This window comes from Fringilla coelebs (assembly GCF_963513975.1).
Source record: "Fringilla coelebs genome assembly, chromosome: 5".
In the NCBI taxonomy this organism is placed as follows: Eukaryota; Metazoa; Chordata; class Aves; order Passeriformes; family Fringillidae; genus Fringilla; species Fringilla coelebs.
Genome location: NC_140033.1, coordinates 58426012 through 58442880, shown reverse-complemented (window position 1 = coordinate 58442880; position 16869 = coordinate 58426012). Strand labels below are relative to the sequence as shown.

General features: G+C 46.4%; 1 protein-coding gene across 1 annotated transcript; it reads left to right on the top strand.

The window, feature by feature from the left end:
- Positions 1 to 5482: 5482 nt before the first annotated feature.
- LOC311153528 (uncharacterized protein) lies at positions 5483 to 16182 on the top strand (the record flags this gene model as incomplete). The annotated part of the gene is made up of 9 exons (XM_084205459.1): positions 5483 to 5564; positions 6991 to 7119; positions 8383 to 8466; positions 9941 to 10030; positions 12171 to 12263; positions 13585 to 13683; positions 14581 to 14723; positions 15377 to 15486; positions 16032 to 16182. 9 exons carry the CDS (start codon positions 5483 to 5485, stop codon positions 16180 to 16182), a joined length of 981 nt encoding a protein of 326 aa, XP_084061585.1.
- Positions 16183 to 16869: the final 687 nt, after the last annotated feature.

The following is a 16869-nucleotide window of genomic DNA, read 5'->3' as shown; positions in this document are numbered from 1 at the left end:
TACTTTTGTCTTGCTGAGGTGCAAGTGTGAGGCAGTGTCTCTTGGGTGAGATTAAAAGTCTTTTTTATCCATTCTGGAGAGCATTCCAGAGCTGAAGATCCATTGCTGCTGGCCCTGGCCTATTGTCCCCCAGCAGACTGAGATTCCTGCAGCAAAGTGCTCAGGATGGAGTGGCTGCTGTTGCTGGAGCTCACAGCAGTCTCCTGCACAGCTGTTCCTGCTCCCTGAGCACAGCAGGCACTGCCTGGGGGCTTCTCCTCCTGCTCTGGCTGTGCCAACTGCTTGTTGAATGCACCAGTGGGAAATGTTTCATGGACAGGTTTAGTCTGATTTAGGATCAATGACTTTGCAAAATTCGAGGATTTATCTTTCTTTAATGAGTTTTAAATTGTTGCACATAAGTTTGCACTGGTTTTGCAATATCTGCATTAAGGTACGTACTGTAAATTAAGAGACTTCATACAGTGTATCTCTGTATTTCATTTTCATTATTCTTTTATTATTTTCATATGTGGTTTGAGATAATTCATGCCTATATGAGATATACCTGAATTAAAGTTGTAGATAAAATTGCGTATATAACAAAAATCCAAAAAGTATAAGACCACGGGCAGTCAGGGGACAGACTGCTACACAGAAATTTCAAAATTCCAGATGCAGCAAGGAAAGGAAGCCTAATTAGTAAGCAAAAGGATATGACTGGTGTGGAGATGGCCCTTTCCCAGGAGTATCCAGGGAACACCCAAGAGCAATGAACACTTGATAAGTGTCTTCAATCAAAATAGCCAGAGTTGTCAGGAACATACATCTGAATTCCGGGTTCCCGTAACTTGACATCAACATTCATCACTCCCCAGAAACAGCATTGCCCAGCCCTGCACAGAGAAAGGAGACTTCATGCATATGCACAGTTACGAAAGGAATAGAGGAACCTCTGCCTCGGACAGAAAAAACTGTATAAAAGCAGCCCCGACAGAGACGGCATTTGTGAACAGAGGGATTCGATGTGACAGAGGTCGGACTGAAGTTCACCCAGGGCCAATCCTGGGCTTGATGCTGTCCCTCTGATTGTTCCTCTCAAGACTGTATCAGTCTCAATATAAAATCCATTTTTTTTAATTATTATATTGGTTTTATAGATTTTTACCCATAACAATCTTGGTGACCCCGATGTGATCTGATTAAGGGGTCCAGGGACCTCGTCACCGGCCAGGAGGCGCCCTGCTGATTTCTGCAGCCTGACTGGATTGGGAACCTCATAGAACCAGTCAGATCTCTAACCAAAAGCCAGAGCCACATTCAAAGAGGGGATCAAAATGGGCCCAGAGCACTCGGGTGATTCGGACAGATCCAGGGAATGGATCTCCAAAGCCACAGTGCAGCTTTTTCACTCGTAAAAATCTATGTGCACAAAGAGCCCACGTTTTAAGTTGTAAGATGTAAAACTGATTCTTATGAGAGGTTTTAGTCACACATGGTAAGACGGGATATAGACCTAAAGCCTTGTGTAAAAGGTGTCCAGAAGACAAACAGTATCTGATGAGCCATATCTGAGAGCTCGCTACTGATTTGAGCCTAACAGAATTAGACTCCCCAGAGTAGTATCACTTGTTTAAAAATGAAAATCAAATTCAAAGGCTCCAATCATAACAGCTGCGTGCTGGAGATTGAATAAAGTACCCTGCAGCGCAGATGCAGTCAAACTATTGAGGCATGTGTTTTTAAAAGGAGATATGTGGCTCGGTCTGGGAATGGAACCCCAGAAGAATATTCTTGCTGCCAAGAAGACAATTAACCTCACCACTGGTGGCAGCCCAGTAAGAGTAAGCAAAGGCCGAGGAATATTCCTACGAGGAATCCTGATGGGCCTGAGTCTAGTTGTGTGCAGTACAACTAGTCTGCACCTGGAAAACTTGCCCAGCATTGAGGGGCAGAGTCCCAGTAATGAGTGCAGGCAGTGCTTGCAGATTGTCCTGAGAAGACAAAGAAAGGCATACCCAGCCCCAGGAGACTGCAGCCAGAGTAAGAAAAGCAGGTACTGTACCTTAAATGGCACTCAGTATAAGATACGTGAATTAGTCAGAAAAACAATATGTTACTCACAAAGAGTGACATCTAAGGACGAGCAGTCAGAAACACCCATACATAAAATGTATAAGAAGAATGCTGAACAAATACCTATTCCTATCTGTAACAAATGTAATTGTACAGTATAGGTAGGAGGAAAAATAGAATCAGTATTTGTAGCTTATTTTCAAGTTAACAAACTATGTTAGAAATGTGTGTGATGAGCAGAAAGACCTACTGGGTAGGAAAAATCTTGAAATATAAAAGTAGACTATCCCTCAATAATGAACCTGTTATTCTTGACCTCCTTGAAGACCATGATGACAGAGTTTGTTCACAATTTGATAAAATGTTCTGCTTTTCAAGAAAGAAAGAAAGAGTAGACCCAGAAAGTGAAATGCAGCAAGTAGCTCAAGAACTAAATAGATGTGAGTCTATGCAGAAGAAGAAGATAAAACAAGAGGAATTAAAAACTCTGAGTGAACAATATGACCAACTAGAGAAACAATCTAATGATTAGAGATTGCCTGCTTCAGACAAGAACTTATTTATAGACTTGATGCAAGAAATCACTACAGAATTAAGATTATCCAATTGCTCGATTTGTGAGGGGCTCAAGTTAGCCAAAAAATGGCCTTAGAAAAGCGAGAGTTCAACTCCAGAGCAACTTCTAAAATAAGATAATGCCAAAATTTCAACAAAGATAGAAAGAACTGAGAAATAGGTCTTAGATCAGAGGGTAATTAGAACAATTTGTATTAGCAAAGAAAGAAAAGAATATACTGAGCCCATGTATATCCACCCAGCGGTAAACTCCAATGACAAAAGCAAGGTCTAGCAACCAGAACCTCCTGCTAGGTATTAGAGTCCTGAAAAAAAGACTAAATATGAATGGAGTGATAAAATTAGACTCTCTTAGAACAAAAGCTCTGAAGCTAATCCTTACCAATGCCTAGAAGAACTAAGGAATTACTAAGACAAACCAGAAAATACAAAAACTAAATAGAAAGCCCCTAATGGTTTGTATTAGAAATGCAGGAAAAAGGCATATAGTGACTTCCCCCAAAAATAGAAAGGGTCGAGTACTCTAAGACTAATTAGACCTGTTTTCTTTACACTACCCTGAGCAGAAAGTAACTTATTGGGAGCACCTCGGTTTGAAACTTTAAATAGAAAAAAAAGAGAAATAAAGAAGAAATTCCCTATTATAAGTAGAAAGACATAGGGTGAGGAAAAGTAGCCTAGAGAGAGAATAATAGAATGCTATAGCCCTGAAACATGTGCCCAAGACAAGAACTGAGGGTATAAAACCCCAATTTATCTATTAAACAGATTAATAAGACTCCAAGCAGTAGGAGAGATTATCTCGAACCACACCTCAGACACCCTCGAATTGTTATCAAGTTGAAATCAACATTTTCAAATAAGAGCTTTTGTATATCAGAACCAGACAGCACTGGATTATTTGTTGGCTGAAGAAAAGAGAGTCTGTAGGAACTTCAATGAATCAGAATGTTGTATAGAAACTGATTACAGAGAGACCGTCAGAGGCCTGGCAGCAGAAATTAAGAAAGTAGCACATATTCCCGTCCAGAAATGGAATTCCATCCTCCAAGCATCCTGGTAGGATCAAAAGAGCCTAGTAGAAAAAGAGAGTGTTCTTTATGGTGTGTTCTGTAGCTAAGGCTATGTTCCTACCCTGCTTAATACCCTGTTTCATTTGACTGCTACACTCTGTGGTGCATGCAGAGAGCAGCCAGGCCTATAGACCCTGAGCCTGCTTCCAAAAATAATGAAGTATCCCAAATAATGAATCTAAGAGAAAGAAAACAGGAGAGTAGAGAAGCAGAAGTCTTAGCTAAACCTGAAAAGCAAATAAAAGAAGAGAGATTTGATTAGAGAATATATCAAGAGGTGCCTCAAGAAGAATGAGATAGAAATAAAGAATCAGAAGAGGTCTAAGCGGGACCCTTTCTCCTTCTAAGAAATATCAGACAGACAGGTTTTAGAAATTAAGAGTAGTTTTAGAAAAATTTACGAATAGTAGAAAATATAAAAATTGTAGAAAGAAGCATGAATTAATGTGTTTATATAGAAGGGGAGTGAGATAATTCATGCTTATATGAAATATATATGAAATAAAGTTGTAAATAAAATTGCATATGTAACAAAAATCCAAAAGCCTGAAACCACCGACCCTCAGGAGACAGATTGCCACATCAGAATTATGAAACTCCAGATGGAGCAAGGAAAGGAAGCCTAATTAGCAAGCAAATTAATCTGGCTGGTGGGGAGATGGGCCTTTCCTGGGAATATCCAGGGAACACCCAAGAGATGAACACTTGATAAGTATCTTCAATCAAGATAGCCAGAGTCCTCAGGAACATACATCTGAATTCCGGGTTCCCATAACTCTAACTGGACATGAGCATCCACCACCTCCCAGAAACAGCATTGTCCAGCCCTGCACAGAGAAAGGAGCCTTCATGCATATGTGCAGTAACAAAAGAATACAGGAACCTCTGCCTCGGGCAGAACAAACTCTATAAAACCGGCCCTGATGGAGATTTGTGAACAGAGAGAGGTTCCATGCGACAGAGGTCGGACCGAGGTTCACCATGGGCCGATCCTGCCTCGACGCTGTACCTTTGACTGTGGCTATAAAAGACCAGATTTTCAATCACAAAAATAAAATCCTTTGTTATTATTATTTGTTTACCTTTCTCATTAATAACCCATAACAGAAAGAATGCCAGATTTCTGATCTGCTGGGAAAAGGCACAGGATGGAGACCAGCAGAGAGCAGCAAGGCCTGAAGGACGGAGTTCCAACAGAAGCTGGGCTGGACAGAAAAAAACAAAGAAATTCAAAGTGACCTGTGAAGGAGCTGGTGAGAAGCACGAGAGTGACCCACAGGGAATGGCAACACTCCTGTGCTCTGCCCTCTTTTCCTGTGAGATTGGTCCCAGGACAGGGCAGCTCTATGGATGTGCTCTGGGTCCCCCCAGAGAGCTCCACTCAGCTGCCTGGGCTGACTGCTGGGCCCCTGTAGAGTTCCTTTCCTTTCCATTGCATGGAATAAAGCTTTTCTTTTCAAAACACAAAGCTGTGCTTGTGTGTGGGTGGGTGAAGCTTTGGGAACTCCAGACCCTTCCAATGCAGAACCACTTCCCAACACAGGTGACCTCAGGGAGGCCATGAACTTGTATTTCCTCATGTTACTGACATAAATCCCTGAGTAATCAAAAAAAAGTACTAAAAACAGACTTATCTTTTCATTAGAACTTGTGGTGTGACCGGAAGAGTCAAGAACTTCCTGCTGAAGGTTTGAGAGGGGAGGGAGCTCTGAGTCGTGCCCAGCCCAGAGTGTCACTGTCAGAACAGCTGAGGGAGGAGAGAACAGAGTGGAACAAGAATGGCAGAAAATGTCATTAACTCTGACCTGAACTTGCCTGAACCAACCAGAGCCAGGCTACACACCATCCCTGATGGCCAAGGTAGGTCCAGTGCTGAGCACTGAGCTTTCTGTGCATTCTCCAGTGTCTCTCCCACATCTGTTGAGAGAGTTCCTTGGAGCTCCAAAGTGCCAAAGAGCACAAGGGAAACGTGAGGGCCAGGGCTGGAAACTGCAGGGGGAGTGTCCAGAGAGGGTTGTTGATATTTACAAAGACAAGTTGTTGTGAGATGTACTTTTCTCTTGCTGAGGTGCAAGTGTGAGGCAGTGTCTCTGGGGTGAGATTAAGAGTCCTTTTTATCCATTGTGGAGACCATTCCAGAGCTGAAGATCCATTGCTGCTGGCCCTGGCCTGTTGTCCCCCAGCAGACTGAGATTCCTGCAGCAAAGTGCTCAGGATGGAGTGGCTGCTGTTGCTGGTGCTCACAGCAGTCTCCTGCACAGCTGTTCCTGCTCCCTGAGCACAGCAGGCACTGCCTGGGGGCTTCTCCTCCTGCTCTGGCTGTGCCAACTGCTTGTTGAATGCACCAGTGGGAAATCTTTCATGGATGGGTTTAGTCTGATTTAGGATCAATGACTTTGCAAAATTCTGACCAATAATTTATTTTTATTTAATGAGTTTAAAATTGTTGCATAAATGTTTGCACTGGTTTTGCAGTATCTGCCATAAAATTACATCCTAAAAATTAACAGACTTCATACAGTGTTTCTCTGTATTTCATTTTCATTTTTCTTCCCCTTTTTTCTAACCCTGCTGTCACTGTGGCAAAAGCTATTTCTTGCCCTCCAATGTTTGCCATTTGCCCAAAGTGTGAACCCTCCGCATCTCTTTTCAGATGGGTAGAGTTACTAGCACTCCAGGAAACGGGGTTTTACCACCCCTTTAAACAGATGCATTCACACCTAACTTGACAGGGAACCACAATTGATGTCACCTGATTAAAAGGTTCACTTAATTACAATTTCAAGTTTTTGTACAGTTTCAATAACATTTTAATGCTGCCCTTCTTGTGCCATTTTGGAGAACAACTACCAACTCTTTTCTTATTTTTTGCACAGATCTTCCCAGATACTGATCTCTAGCTTTCAGAAAGGAGCTGCTTTCCTGCCTGGATCCCATTCTCTCTGAGCAGCTCCTTTTAGCTCCTCTTTACTGAGCCCCATTTCCTCCAGGGAGCTCCCTCTGTCACCCACCCACCCTCTGTGTGTCCTTCTGCAATCCAGGCCTTGCAGGACTCTCCTGCTTTTCCCCTCTCCTCAAAGCCCTGCCAGGTTGGGATCTGTTCAGTTCCCTGAGCACAGGGCTCCAGAGCCAGTGGGGAAGCACCAGGACATGGAGCCTGGCTCCAGCCTGCCCACCTGGAATGCTCCAGAGTCCCAGAGGGAGCCTGCAAAGGCACCTTGGAATGGAGGGGAAAGGGGCTCTGTCCAGCTGCTCCCCACACCTTTGTGTTTCTGCCCCTCTGCAGGTCAAAGCCATTGCTCCAGAACACGAGCTGCTGCTCTGGTTGCTGTCCTGGCTGTGATCACCCTCCTGGTGCTCATAGCCCTGTATCTGACCCTCACCACGGCTAAGTCCTGCTGGAAATGGGACACTGGCAAGTCAGTGGTGTCTCTCTGCCACTGACTGATGTCCAGGCCATGACATCCAAAGGCAGGAGGAATGGAAGTCTGGTGGGAAGGCAAAGGACAGCAGTTTCCTGCCAACCATGGCTGTGAGAGGAAATCTGTGAAAGAAATGCCAGGTGGTTTGAAAGTTTTAAAATCCAAGAGATAAAAAGCCAAAACCCAATTGAGAACTGACAAGGTTCAAACACTGCAGAATTCATGATTAAAAGGTTTTGAAGAAACCAGACAATATCAGAAAATGCCTGTCCTTGATCTGATTGCAATCCTTGAGAATGTTTTGAGATGATGATATTGCATCATGTCACCCATGTGTGACATCAAAACTCTTCAAATAATCAGGAATACAAGCTCCTTTGAGAGAGACAGCAAAGTTACACCTTCAAGGAATTTTTTGTCACCTTACTGAAATAAAAGCTTGTGCTCAGTGACTGCATAGATATCACCAGCTCATAACAATCTATGAGCTACCAGATAGACACATTAATGCCATAGAAAGAAAACATTCTCATCTCCATGGAAAAAGAATGATTATGAGAGCCATCTGATACTTCCTTTGCAAGTTTTCAAGGAATGAGTTTTAACTGTCAGATATTTCTCATTGTCTCTTTCCATATTTTGAGAATTGAATAAATCTGAAAGGTTCCCCCAACCAATCACACTCAAGTCCCAGAGTCTCCCAAATACTCAGAGCTGCCCATGATGAAAAAATGCCAAAATCTTTAATGTGTTTGGTGCAGAGCATAGGCTTGGGTGGGATGATTGCTTTTTGTTTTTCAATGCAAAGAGCGCAGGGCACATGTCTGATGGTGCTCTGATGTGTATAAAATGTGCAATACCAGAGCAAGGGCAAATTAAAAAGAAATAATGGACCAAGACAGCATAAGGAGCGGAATTAGCTGCCTTTAACAGAGCACAAAATCTGGACTTGCTGTTGTTTGTCTGTCATTGCTGTGGTTCCATGGGTGCTGTGCCTTACATCCACCTCTGCTCTGGGAAGGGCTGGAGCAGTTCTGGGGCAGTTCTGGAGTTTGGCCCTTTGGGAGGGAACACCTTGGTGTGTGCTGCAGCTTTGAGGGTTATTTGCCATGAATGAGCAAAGAGGCAGAGTTGGCATTTTGTGTTGGCTGATGGGGGAGCCAAAGAGGCCCAGCAGGGCTCTGACAGTGGCTGGCACAGTGGTCATTCCTTGCAAGTAACAATTGTATTCTCATTTCTGGATGGTCCCACAGCAGGCAGCCAACAGGACTCAACAGCATTGACCTCCAGCAGCCAAGAGGACTCAACAAAATTACCCCCCAGCCATGAGGAAGTACCAGGTAGGCAATCCTCTGTCCTTGCATAGGGAGTTGCCAGCAGCCTGTTGGGTTGATGGTGAATGGGGACACAAAGGAACTCTGTCAGGATTTTGTTCAGCAGGAACACAAACAACAAAGTACAACAAAGTACTGACATGAATTGCATAAGCCAGCTGAATGCACTTAAACTGATTGAAAACCATCTTTCTGTGTGGAGATAGAACCAAGGGGGCTCAGTGCTGGACAGCAGGATGGTTTTGAGTGTTTCAGTAATAGGGAACATCCTCTGTCTTATTTTGTGCCCACATCATCAAACTATACACTTGTCCATGTGCATCCTTCCCTGCAGGTTTGCATTTATCCCATAACTGTGTCACACCTCCACATTTAGCATGACCTGCAGTTTTCAGGCTCCACATTTCAACCATTCTCCCCATTTGTGTATGGATGTGAACTGAATGAGACACTCAGAGGCCAGCAGTGAAAAGTGAACAAGAGGAGATGAGGAAGAAGAGAAAGGTCTTTGAAGATTCTTTGCTGTCATAGTTTCACAAGGAAAACTCTCATATTTCCCTCAGGGACTTCCTGGGCCTTCCCTCAGGGAATCCCTAATGCCAGAAGCTGTAGGTCACCATCCCAGAGATATTCAAACCTGCCTGTGCTCGGTCCTGGCCATCCTGCTCTGTCCAACACCTGAGCAGGGGAGCTGGGCTTGGGGATGTGAAAAGGTGAATTCAATCCTAAACCTCTCTGCTGGTGTGTGCTCAGGACAGCAGAGCTGATGTTCCAGAGATCCTCTAGAACTTTCTTTTTTTATTTTCTTATGGTGAATTCACATCAGACCTGTTACCTCCCAGTGCCCAGGTGGAGAGAGAGCTCCAAGAGTGGGGTTAACAAACAGCATTAGCATTATCTGCCAGCAGGTATCCCTTGGGATGTGTTAGCACATCCATGTTGTATTTAGGCCATACATTTCACAGTCCTTGTGGCTCCTCACAATGAACTGCCTTGAACTGAAAGATCTGCCCAGTTCTTACTCTGTCAATCCTGACACATGGTATTAATTCCTCATCTCTGCCATGTCCCTCTCTGCTGAATGTTTCCTGCAGAGCCAGCCATCCTGCCTGGATCCCCTTCTCTCTGAGCAGCTCTTTTTAGCTCCTCTTTACTCAGCCCCCTCTCCTCCAGGCAGCTCCCTCTGTCACCCACCCAGCCACCCTCTGTGTGTCCTTCTGCAATCCAGGCCTTGCAGGACTCTCCTGCTTTTCCCCTTTCTTCAAAGCCATGGCAGGTTGGGATCTGTTCAGTTCCCTGAGCACAGGGCTCCAGAGCCAGTGGGGAAGCACCAGGACATGGAGCCTGGCTCCAGCCTGCCCACCTGGAATGCTCCAGAGTCCCAGAGGGAGCCTGAAAAGGTCACCCTGGAATGCAGGGCAGAGGCCATTTGTTTTTCCAGCTGTTCCCATAATCTTTACTTTTTTCTGTCTCTCTCTAGGAAGAAGTTGTTGTTCCACAACACGAGTGGCTGTCCTGGTCACTGAGATAATCCTGCTCCTGCTCATTGTTCTGTGGCAGATGCTCCCATGTAAGTGCTATAAATGGAATAACAGCCATTAATTTGTGTCTCTCTGCCACTGACTGATGCCCAGGCCATGACATCCAAGGCCAGGAGGAACAGAAGTCTGGTTTGAAGGTAAAGGACGGCAGTTTTTAGCCAAGCATGGCTGTGAAAGGAAATCTGTAAGGGAATTGAGTGGTTTGAAAGTTTAAAATGCTAAAAGGAATAACACACCAAAACCCAATTGAAAACTGACAATATTCAAACACTGAAGAATTTATTATACAAATGTTTTGGAGAAACAAACTCAGTTAATGCCTACTGGCCTTTTAATGGCAATATGTGAGAATATTTCAAGGTGAAGACCGTTTACTATGACATCAAGATATGACAGCAAAAATTTTAAAGGAATTAAGAATAAAAGCTCATTTGAAAAAGACAGGAAAGTTCAAAGTTACATCTTAAAGGCAGTTGTTTTCACCCTATTCAATAAAAGCCTTTTGCTCAATCTCTATATGCATACCCAATTTATAACACATTGCATTTTAGAGAAAGAAATCATCATGTGAATCCAGGAAAAAATAAATCAAAGCCACTCGGTGCTTCCTTTGAAAGTTTTCAATGAATCATTCTTAAATTTCAGGTATTTTTTCTCATTACTTTCCATCCTTTGATAGCTGAGCAAACTTGAGATACTTCCACAATCCATCACAGATTCTGACTAAATCATGCAAATTAAGTTTAGAAACTCAGTGACACCAAGGGCCTCACACAAAATCCTCTGCATAAAGCACTTCTGAGACCAAAGTACACAAAGAATCTCGGGAGGCCAAGAAAATGTTCCCAGTGCAGCTTCACTGGGAGAGAATAGCAGCCAGGTTCCTTGGATCTGGGAGACAGTTTTGGAGCATGGAAAAGCATATTTGTTAATGAATTAATTTTTATAAGTCTGAAGTGTTTCACTGCTGGAAAGCTCAGTTTAATTCATGGCATTAAATTTCATCAGACAGGATGAAAATGCAAAGTGTTGGCATCAGGGATCCCTGATCCCCTCTAGGTGACAGGGCAGTGCTCTTTAAATGCCATACAGCTCTGATGGATGGTGCCTCTCACTCACATCCACACAAAATTCTGACTGCCAGAGTCCCCTCACCAACACAGCTGGGCAGAACCCCAGGAAATTCAGTCTTCCCAAGGCACTGTTCCTTGGGATGGAGCCTGCTCTCCTGGGCCTGGCTGAAACCCTGCCTGCCCACGGAGAGTGGGGAATGAATTCCCTGCTCTGCTTTGCTTTGCTTGCAGCCCTGGTTTCTGTCTTCTACAGAACCACCTTTATCCCAGCCCAGGAGTTTTGCCCCTTTTCCCTGGCCCATCTCCCCTCTCCTCTCTGCCATGGAGGGGGCAGGGAGCCGGTGGCTCCGTGGGGATTTTTGCCAGCTGGTGTCCAATGGCAACAGGCCCAGAGCTGCCCCTGGGGCTCCAGGAGATGCCCCCCAAGGCTGAGCACAGCAGGATGATCCCCTCTGCCAGGGGCTGCTGAGGCTCTGTTGGATGTCCCCAGGACAGGCTGTGCCCTCTGGGCTGCCAGGGCACTGCTGGCTCCCCCTGAGTCTGGGCCAGAGCAGCACATCAGGCTGGGCATGGCACTGCTCCTGGCACGTTCCCCTGCCCTGGGCACCAAAGCCAAACCAAGATGGCATCTGCAACGGGAATTGCTGCTGAAAGAGAGGATGTATCCTCCCACAGTTACTGCCAGCACCATGGCCACACAGCTGCCACCTCCTGCTCTAGGAAAGCATTCACCCTGCAGGAATGGCAAACCTGGGAATACAGGGGCTTGTCTTATTCAGGTTGAACTATTCCAGCAGAAATTTTGCATATTCTTCTGCACTTCCTGAAACAGGCTGGACAAATCTCCCCTTTCTGAATGGTGACTTTCCAGCTTTTCCCTTCTCTTCAACCCATGGCAGGTTGGGATCTGTTCAGTTCCCTGAGCACAGGTGTCCAGAGCCAGTGGGGAAGCACCAGGACATTGAGCCTGGCTCCAGCCTGCAGATCTGGAAGGCTCCAGAGTCCCAGAGGGAGCCTGAAATGCATCTTGGAATGTAGGGTAAAGGGGCTTTTGTCCAGCTGTTTCCCTGACCTTTATGTTTCTGTCCCTCTGTAGGCAAAAGCCATTATTCAAGAACACAAGTTGCTGTCCTGGTTGTTGTCCTGGTTCCCATTGTACTGGCCCTAACCCTGTCTTGGACCCTCCCATGTAAGTCCTGACAAAAATGTAACACTGGCAATTAATTTGTGTCTGTCTGCAACTGGCTGATGTCCAGGCCATGCCATCCAAAGCCAGGAGGAATGGAAGGCTGGTGTGAAAGCCAAGGACAGCAGTTTTTAGCCACCCATAGCTGTAGGAAGAATTCTGCAAAAAAGCCAAAAGGTTTGAAGGTTCACAATTCCAAAAGAAAAAAAAAAAAAGCTGGGATAAAAGGGAAAACAACAATGTTCAACACTGAGGAGTTTATGATAAAAATGTTTTGAAGAACCCAGTAAAGATCAAATAATGCCTATTGGTCTTATGATTGCAATCCTTGAGAATATTTCAAACTGATGATGATGTCTTATGACATAGGCACGTGACAACAAAAATCTTACAACACTTATGAATTAAATCTCATTTCAAAGAAGCATATAACTTAGAAATTAAAGGAATTTATTTGCAGCTTATTTAAATGAAAACCTTATGCTCAGACTGAGCCCTGAGTTCCTAACACATTTTAATTTACATAAACTGACTAATGACTGGTAGAAAAAAGTATTCTTATCACCACTAGAAAAAAAAATAGATGCATTTGATACTTCCTCTGAATGTTTTCAAGGAATCATTTTTAAATTTTAGATGCCATTTTTTCTTTCCATACCTTGGTAGCTGAGAAAGTTTGAGAAGCTTCCACAACCAGTCACTCTCAAGTTCCAGAGTTTGCCACCTGCTCAGAGAGGCACATGGGGAAGCCATGGCAAAGCCTTTGATCCTTGGAACTTAAAAAACAGGGCTGGGGGAGGCAAGTCATTCTTCTTTTTCAGGGCAAAGAGTTCAGGATTGATGTCTGACAGTGCCCTGACATTTCTAAAATGTCTAACACCCAAGAATGGGGGAAAAAAAAAAAAGCAAACCAGCACAAAGCAACAAAGTGTAATTAGCATTTAATGCAGCTTTTACTTTAACATGGAAAGAAGAGTCATCAGACTTGGATCCAGGGCTGGCTCTAGTTCTAGTTCCTTTGTGGGTTCAGTACTGCCCTGTTGGCCTGTAATAGATATACACTAAGAAATTTGTCATCTAGATGGAACTGAAGGAACTAAATCATAATTAAGATCCAGCTTGTGAAAATGAACTCAAGTGTTGCCTTTTACTCAGTTGAACCTGACCTGACCATGTGATGATCATTAAAGCAGACCCATGAGCAAAGGGGCAGAGTTTGCATTCTGTGTTGGGTAATAGGGGGTCAGAGAGGTCCAGCAGAGCTCTGACAGTGCATGGCACAGTGGTCACTCTTTGAGAGCTGAAATTGTGTTCTTATTTCCAGATGGTCCAACTGCAGGCAGCCAAAATGGCTCAACAACATCGTACCCCACCACTCAAGAGGACCCAACAACAGTGTCCCACATCCCTGAGGAGGCATTAGGTAGGCAATCCTCTGTCTTTCCAAAAGGAGTTGCCAGAAGTCTGTTGGATTGATGGTTAAGGGGGACAGAACAGGATCTCCATCAGGACTTTGTTCAGAAGGAAAACGAACAAGCCCTCTGCCATGTCAGGAGCACAAACCTCACCCTGGGACACTCCCAGCATGAGCTCTGCAGCCCATGGAGGGTTTGCATTTGCAGCTCCTTTGGAAGCAGGGCAGGCTCAGCTCTGCATTCCTGTTCCCCAGGGAAGAGCTGATGCCTCTGTGCTGCCAGGGCAGAGCAGGGTGAGGAGGGAAGGCACAGGAGGAAGAATCCCTCTGGTACCCAGCCCTGCAGGGAGCAGGATGGACAATGTGCCTGTGCTGCTTTCCCAAGGCCCCTCCACTGCCAGCCTGTGACCTCAGTGCAATTCCATGCTGCCCTTCAGGAGCTGCTGCATCCCCAAGCAAAGTGTCTCCTGCAGGCCCTGTCTGCCTGAATGCCATGCCCTTTCCAGCTGCCCCTCCCTGCTCCTCCTGCTGCCCTGCCTGGAAATGCACACCAATGTTGGTGCTGTCAGTAGCACCTCTGCTGCCCAATTCTGCATCAGGCAAACCAGGCTGTGGGGATCTGGGAGCTGCTTTTGTGCCCTGAGCACTTCTGTGTATGCCCTGAGCAAAGATGGGAAAGGCTGGATCGTGTTTGCTGTGCTGCTCCCTGTCTGGCTCCTGCCTGCTGATCCTGGGCTGCTATCAGCTCCAGAGGCTGAAGGGATCCCTGGTGCTCTGCTGACAATTCTCAGCAGGAGCACACAGGCATTTCTGGGGCTGGAATTGCCTCTGTGACCTCTCTTTTGTTGTGCCATCCTTTGGTCAGTGTGAACACAGATTTTACACACCTCTTCTTCCCTTCTGCAGGCTGCCCCCCGGCATGGAAAAAACATGGGAGAAAATGCTACTTCTTTTCTCCAGAAAAGAAAAAAGAGGACTGGACTGTGTCCCGTGCAGAATGCAGTGCCATGGGCTCAGAGCTGGTGGTCATTGACAGCAGGGAAGAGCTGGTGAGATCCAACTCCTGGGGCAGCTGCTCGGGGGGCTGGAGCTGCCTGGCCAAGGGCTGAGCAGTGACACTTGTGCCAGCTCCTGTCACATGTGCTTGGGCTCTGGGACCTGCTGCCAGCCATGCACAGCCCAGGCTGGGCAGTGGGAGCAAAGCCCTGCACAGGGAGAGGCCTCCTGGGCCTTGGAGTCCTGTCCCTGGAAGCTTCTGTGCCTAGGCCTGAGCCCATGGACAGGAGCAAACTCCCTGCCCAGCTGGCTGGGCTTTCCCAGGGATTTAGCACACAGGCCATGCAGGTTGGACAGACACTTCTTTGTGAGAGCCAAGGCTGTGACAAATCCTGGAAAGGCTTTGCCACCCCCATCCAAAGGGAAAAGTGTCCCCAGGAATCGAGTCACACCTGTCTGACTGCAGTGAACAGCTGTAATGGCACCACAGGTGTATCATTACATTTATTATCTTCAGAAGGAATCTCCAAAAGGGAGATGATCTTCAATAGAAATGGAGAAATGCAAACTCTGGAGCTGTGGGCAGAGGTGCTGTGGCTGGATGCACACTGCACTCTCTGTGCTGCCTCTTCAGCACTGAGCCTTCTGTGCCTCTGCTGAAGAAAATGTCATTTTCATGTGTTCCCATTGTTGGCTTCCTTTCCAGAGTTTCCTGCACTCACAAACAAGATATAACTTCTACTTACTTGGTCTCACATTCTCTCCAGAGGAGCAGAAGTGGAAGTGGATCAACAACGTGGAACATGACCCAGCCATGTGAGCTCCTTCCAGCAAGTCCCTGCCAGGCAGTGTCTGGGGAGGGGAAAATGCCAAAGGCAGAGCAAAGAGCAGAGAGCCCAAGGGAGAGCAGGGACTGTGCTTTGGGGGAAGCTGATTGCTGGAGATGCAGGTGCTTCAGCACATGCCTGTGCCAAGGAAAGGGAGCCTCTCAGGGCCAGGGAACACAGGGCTGTCCTGTAAGGATGGCAGCAGAGGACACAGCTGGAGTTGTGCTGGGGAAGGAAGGATCTGGCTGGATGCAGCTCCCTGGGCAAAGAAAGGAGACAGGAGGCAGGGACAAGAGAGAGGGGGATGTCAGCACCATTGGCTGGAGGGGACCAAAGCAGGGGAATGTTTCTGCATGGGAAGGCATTGCCCAGAAACTTTTGTGGAGATGTGGGGAACAGCAGTGAGCAATGGAGGGAGATTCCAGCAAGGCTGTTCCAGATCCCAGTGGCAGTAACACAGCCTAGCAGGTGCCACTCTGCCTTTCACTGCATATCAAGAATGTAACCAAATTTCATTTTTTTTCTCCTGACCAGGTTCAGTATAACTGGACCTTACCGTGGTTATCACTGCACAGTCATTGGATATGGTAATGTATTAACTGCACCTTGTGGTGGATCCTCAACAACACAAAATATGTGTGAAAAATCTGCAACAATGACAAAAAGGCATCAGCAGGAGAGCTAAAACCAGGAGGTGCAGGCTGATATGTTGTGCCCAGCTTCCTGTAGGAACCATGGATGGGATGTGTCTCCTTTCTCTTGAGCTGCCCACTCTCTGCTCCCAGGCTCTCCTGCAGCCTCTCTCCAGCCTCGGGGCTGAGCTCAGCCCAGCCTTTCCCTGATGCTGTCTGAGCCTGGATGGATCCCCTCTGGAAGAGCTGGCACTGGCACACAGGAGGACTCTGGCACTGTCTCATGCCAGAGGTGGCACTTCCAGGCAGGCACTGCCAGGGGACAGGAGTCCAGCCTGGGCCCAGGGCTGATCCCACACAGATCCTGATTCTGCAAGTCACATCCATCCACAGCCCTGTGTTCCCAGCACTGCCTGGGCACGAGGAGAGCCTTCCCCACCTGGCCACAGCCTGGCCTTGCCTGCAGCCACAAGGGAAGGGCAGCACAGATTTCTGGCTGGGATCCTGTAGGGAAGGCCAACCCCACTCCTTGCCAGGATGGACAGGATAAAGTCAGGTTGGGTTGTGGATAAACCTTTCCTGTGTCCCAGACTGTTCCAAGAGCACACAGGATCCCAGAGCCTGGGAGGGGAATGGGAATCAGCACAAGGGAAAGGATCCTACAGCAGCCCAGCTCTGGGCACTAAATCAGCCCCAGTCCTGTGAGGGGACAGGGAAGGAATGTCAGATTTCGGATCTGC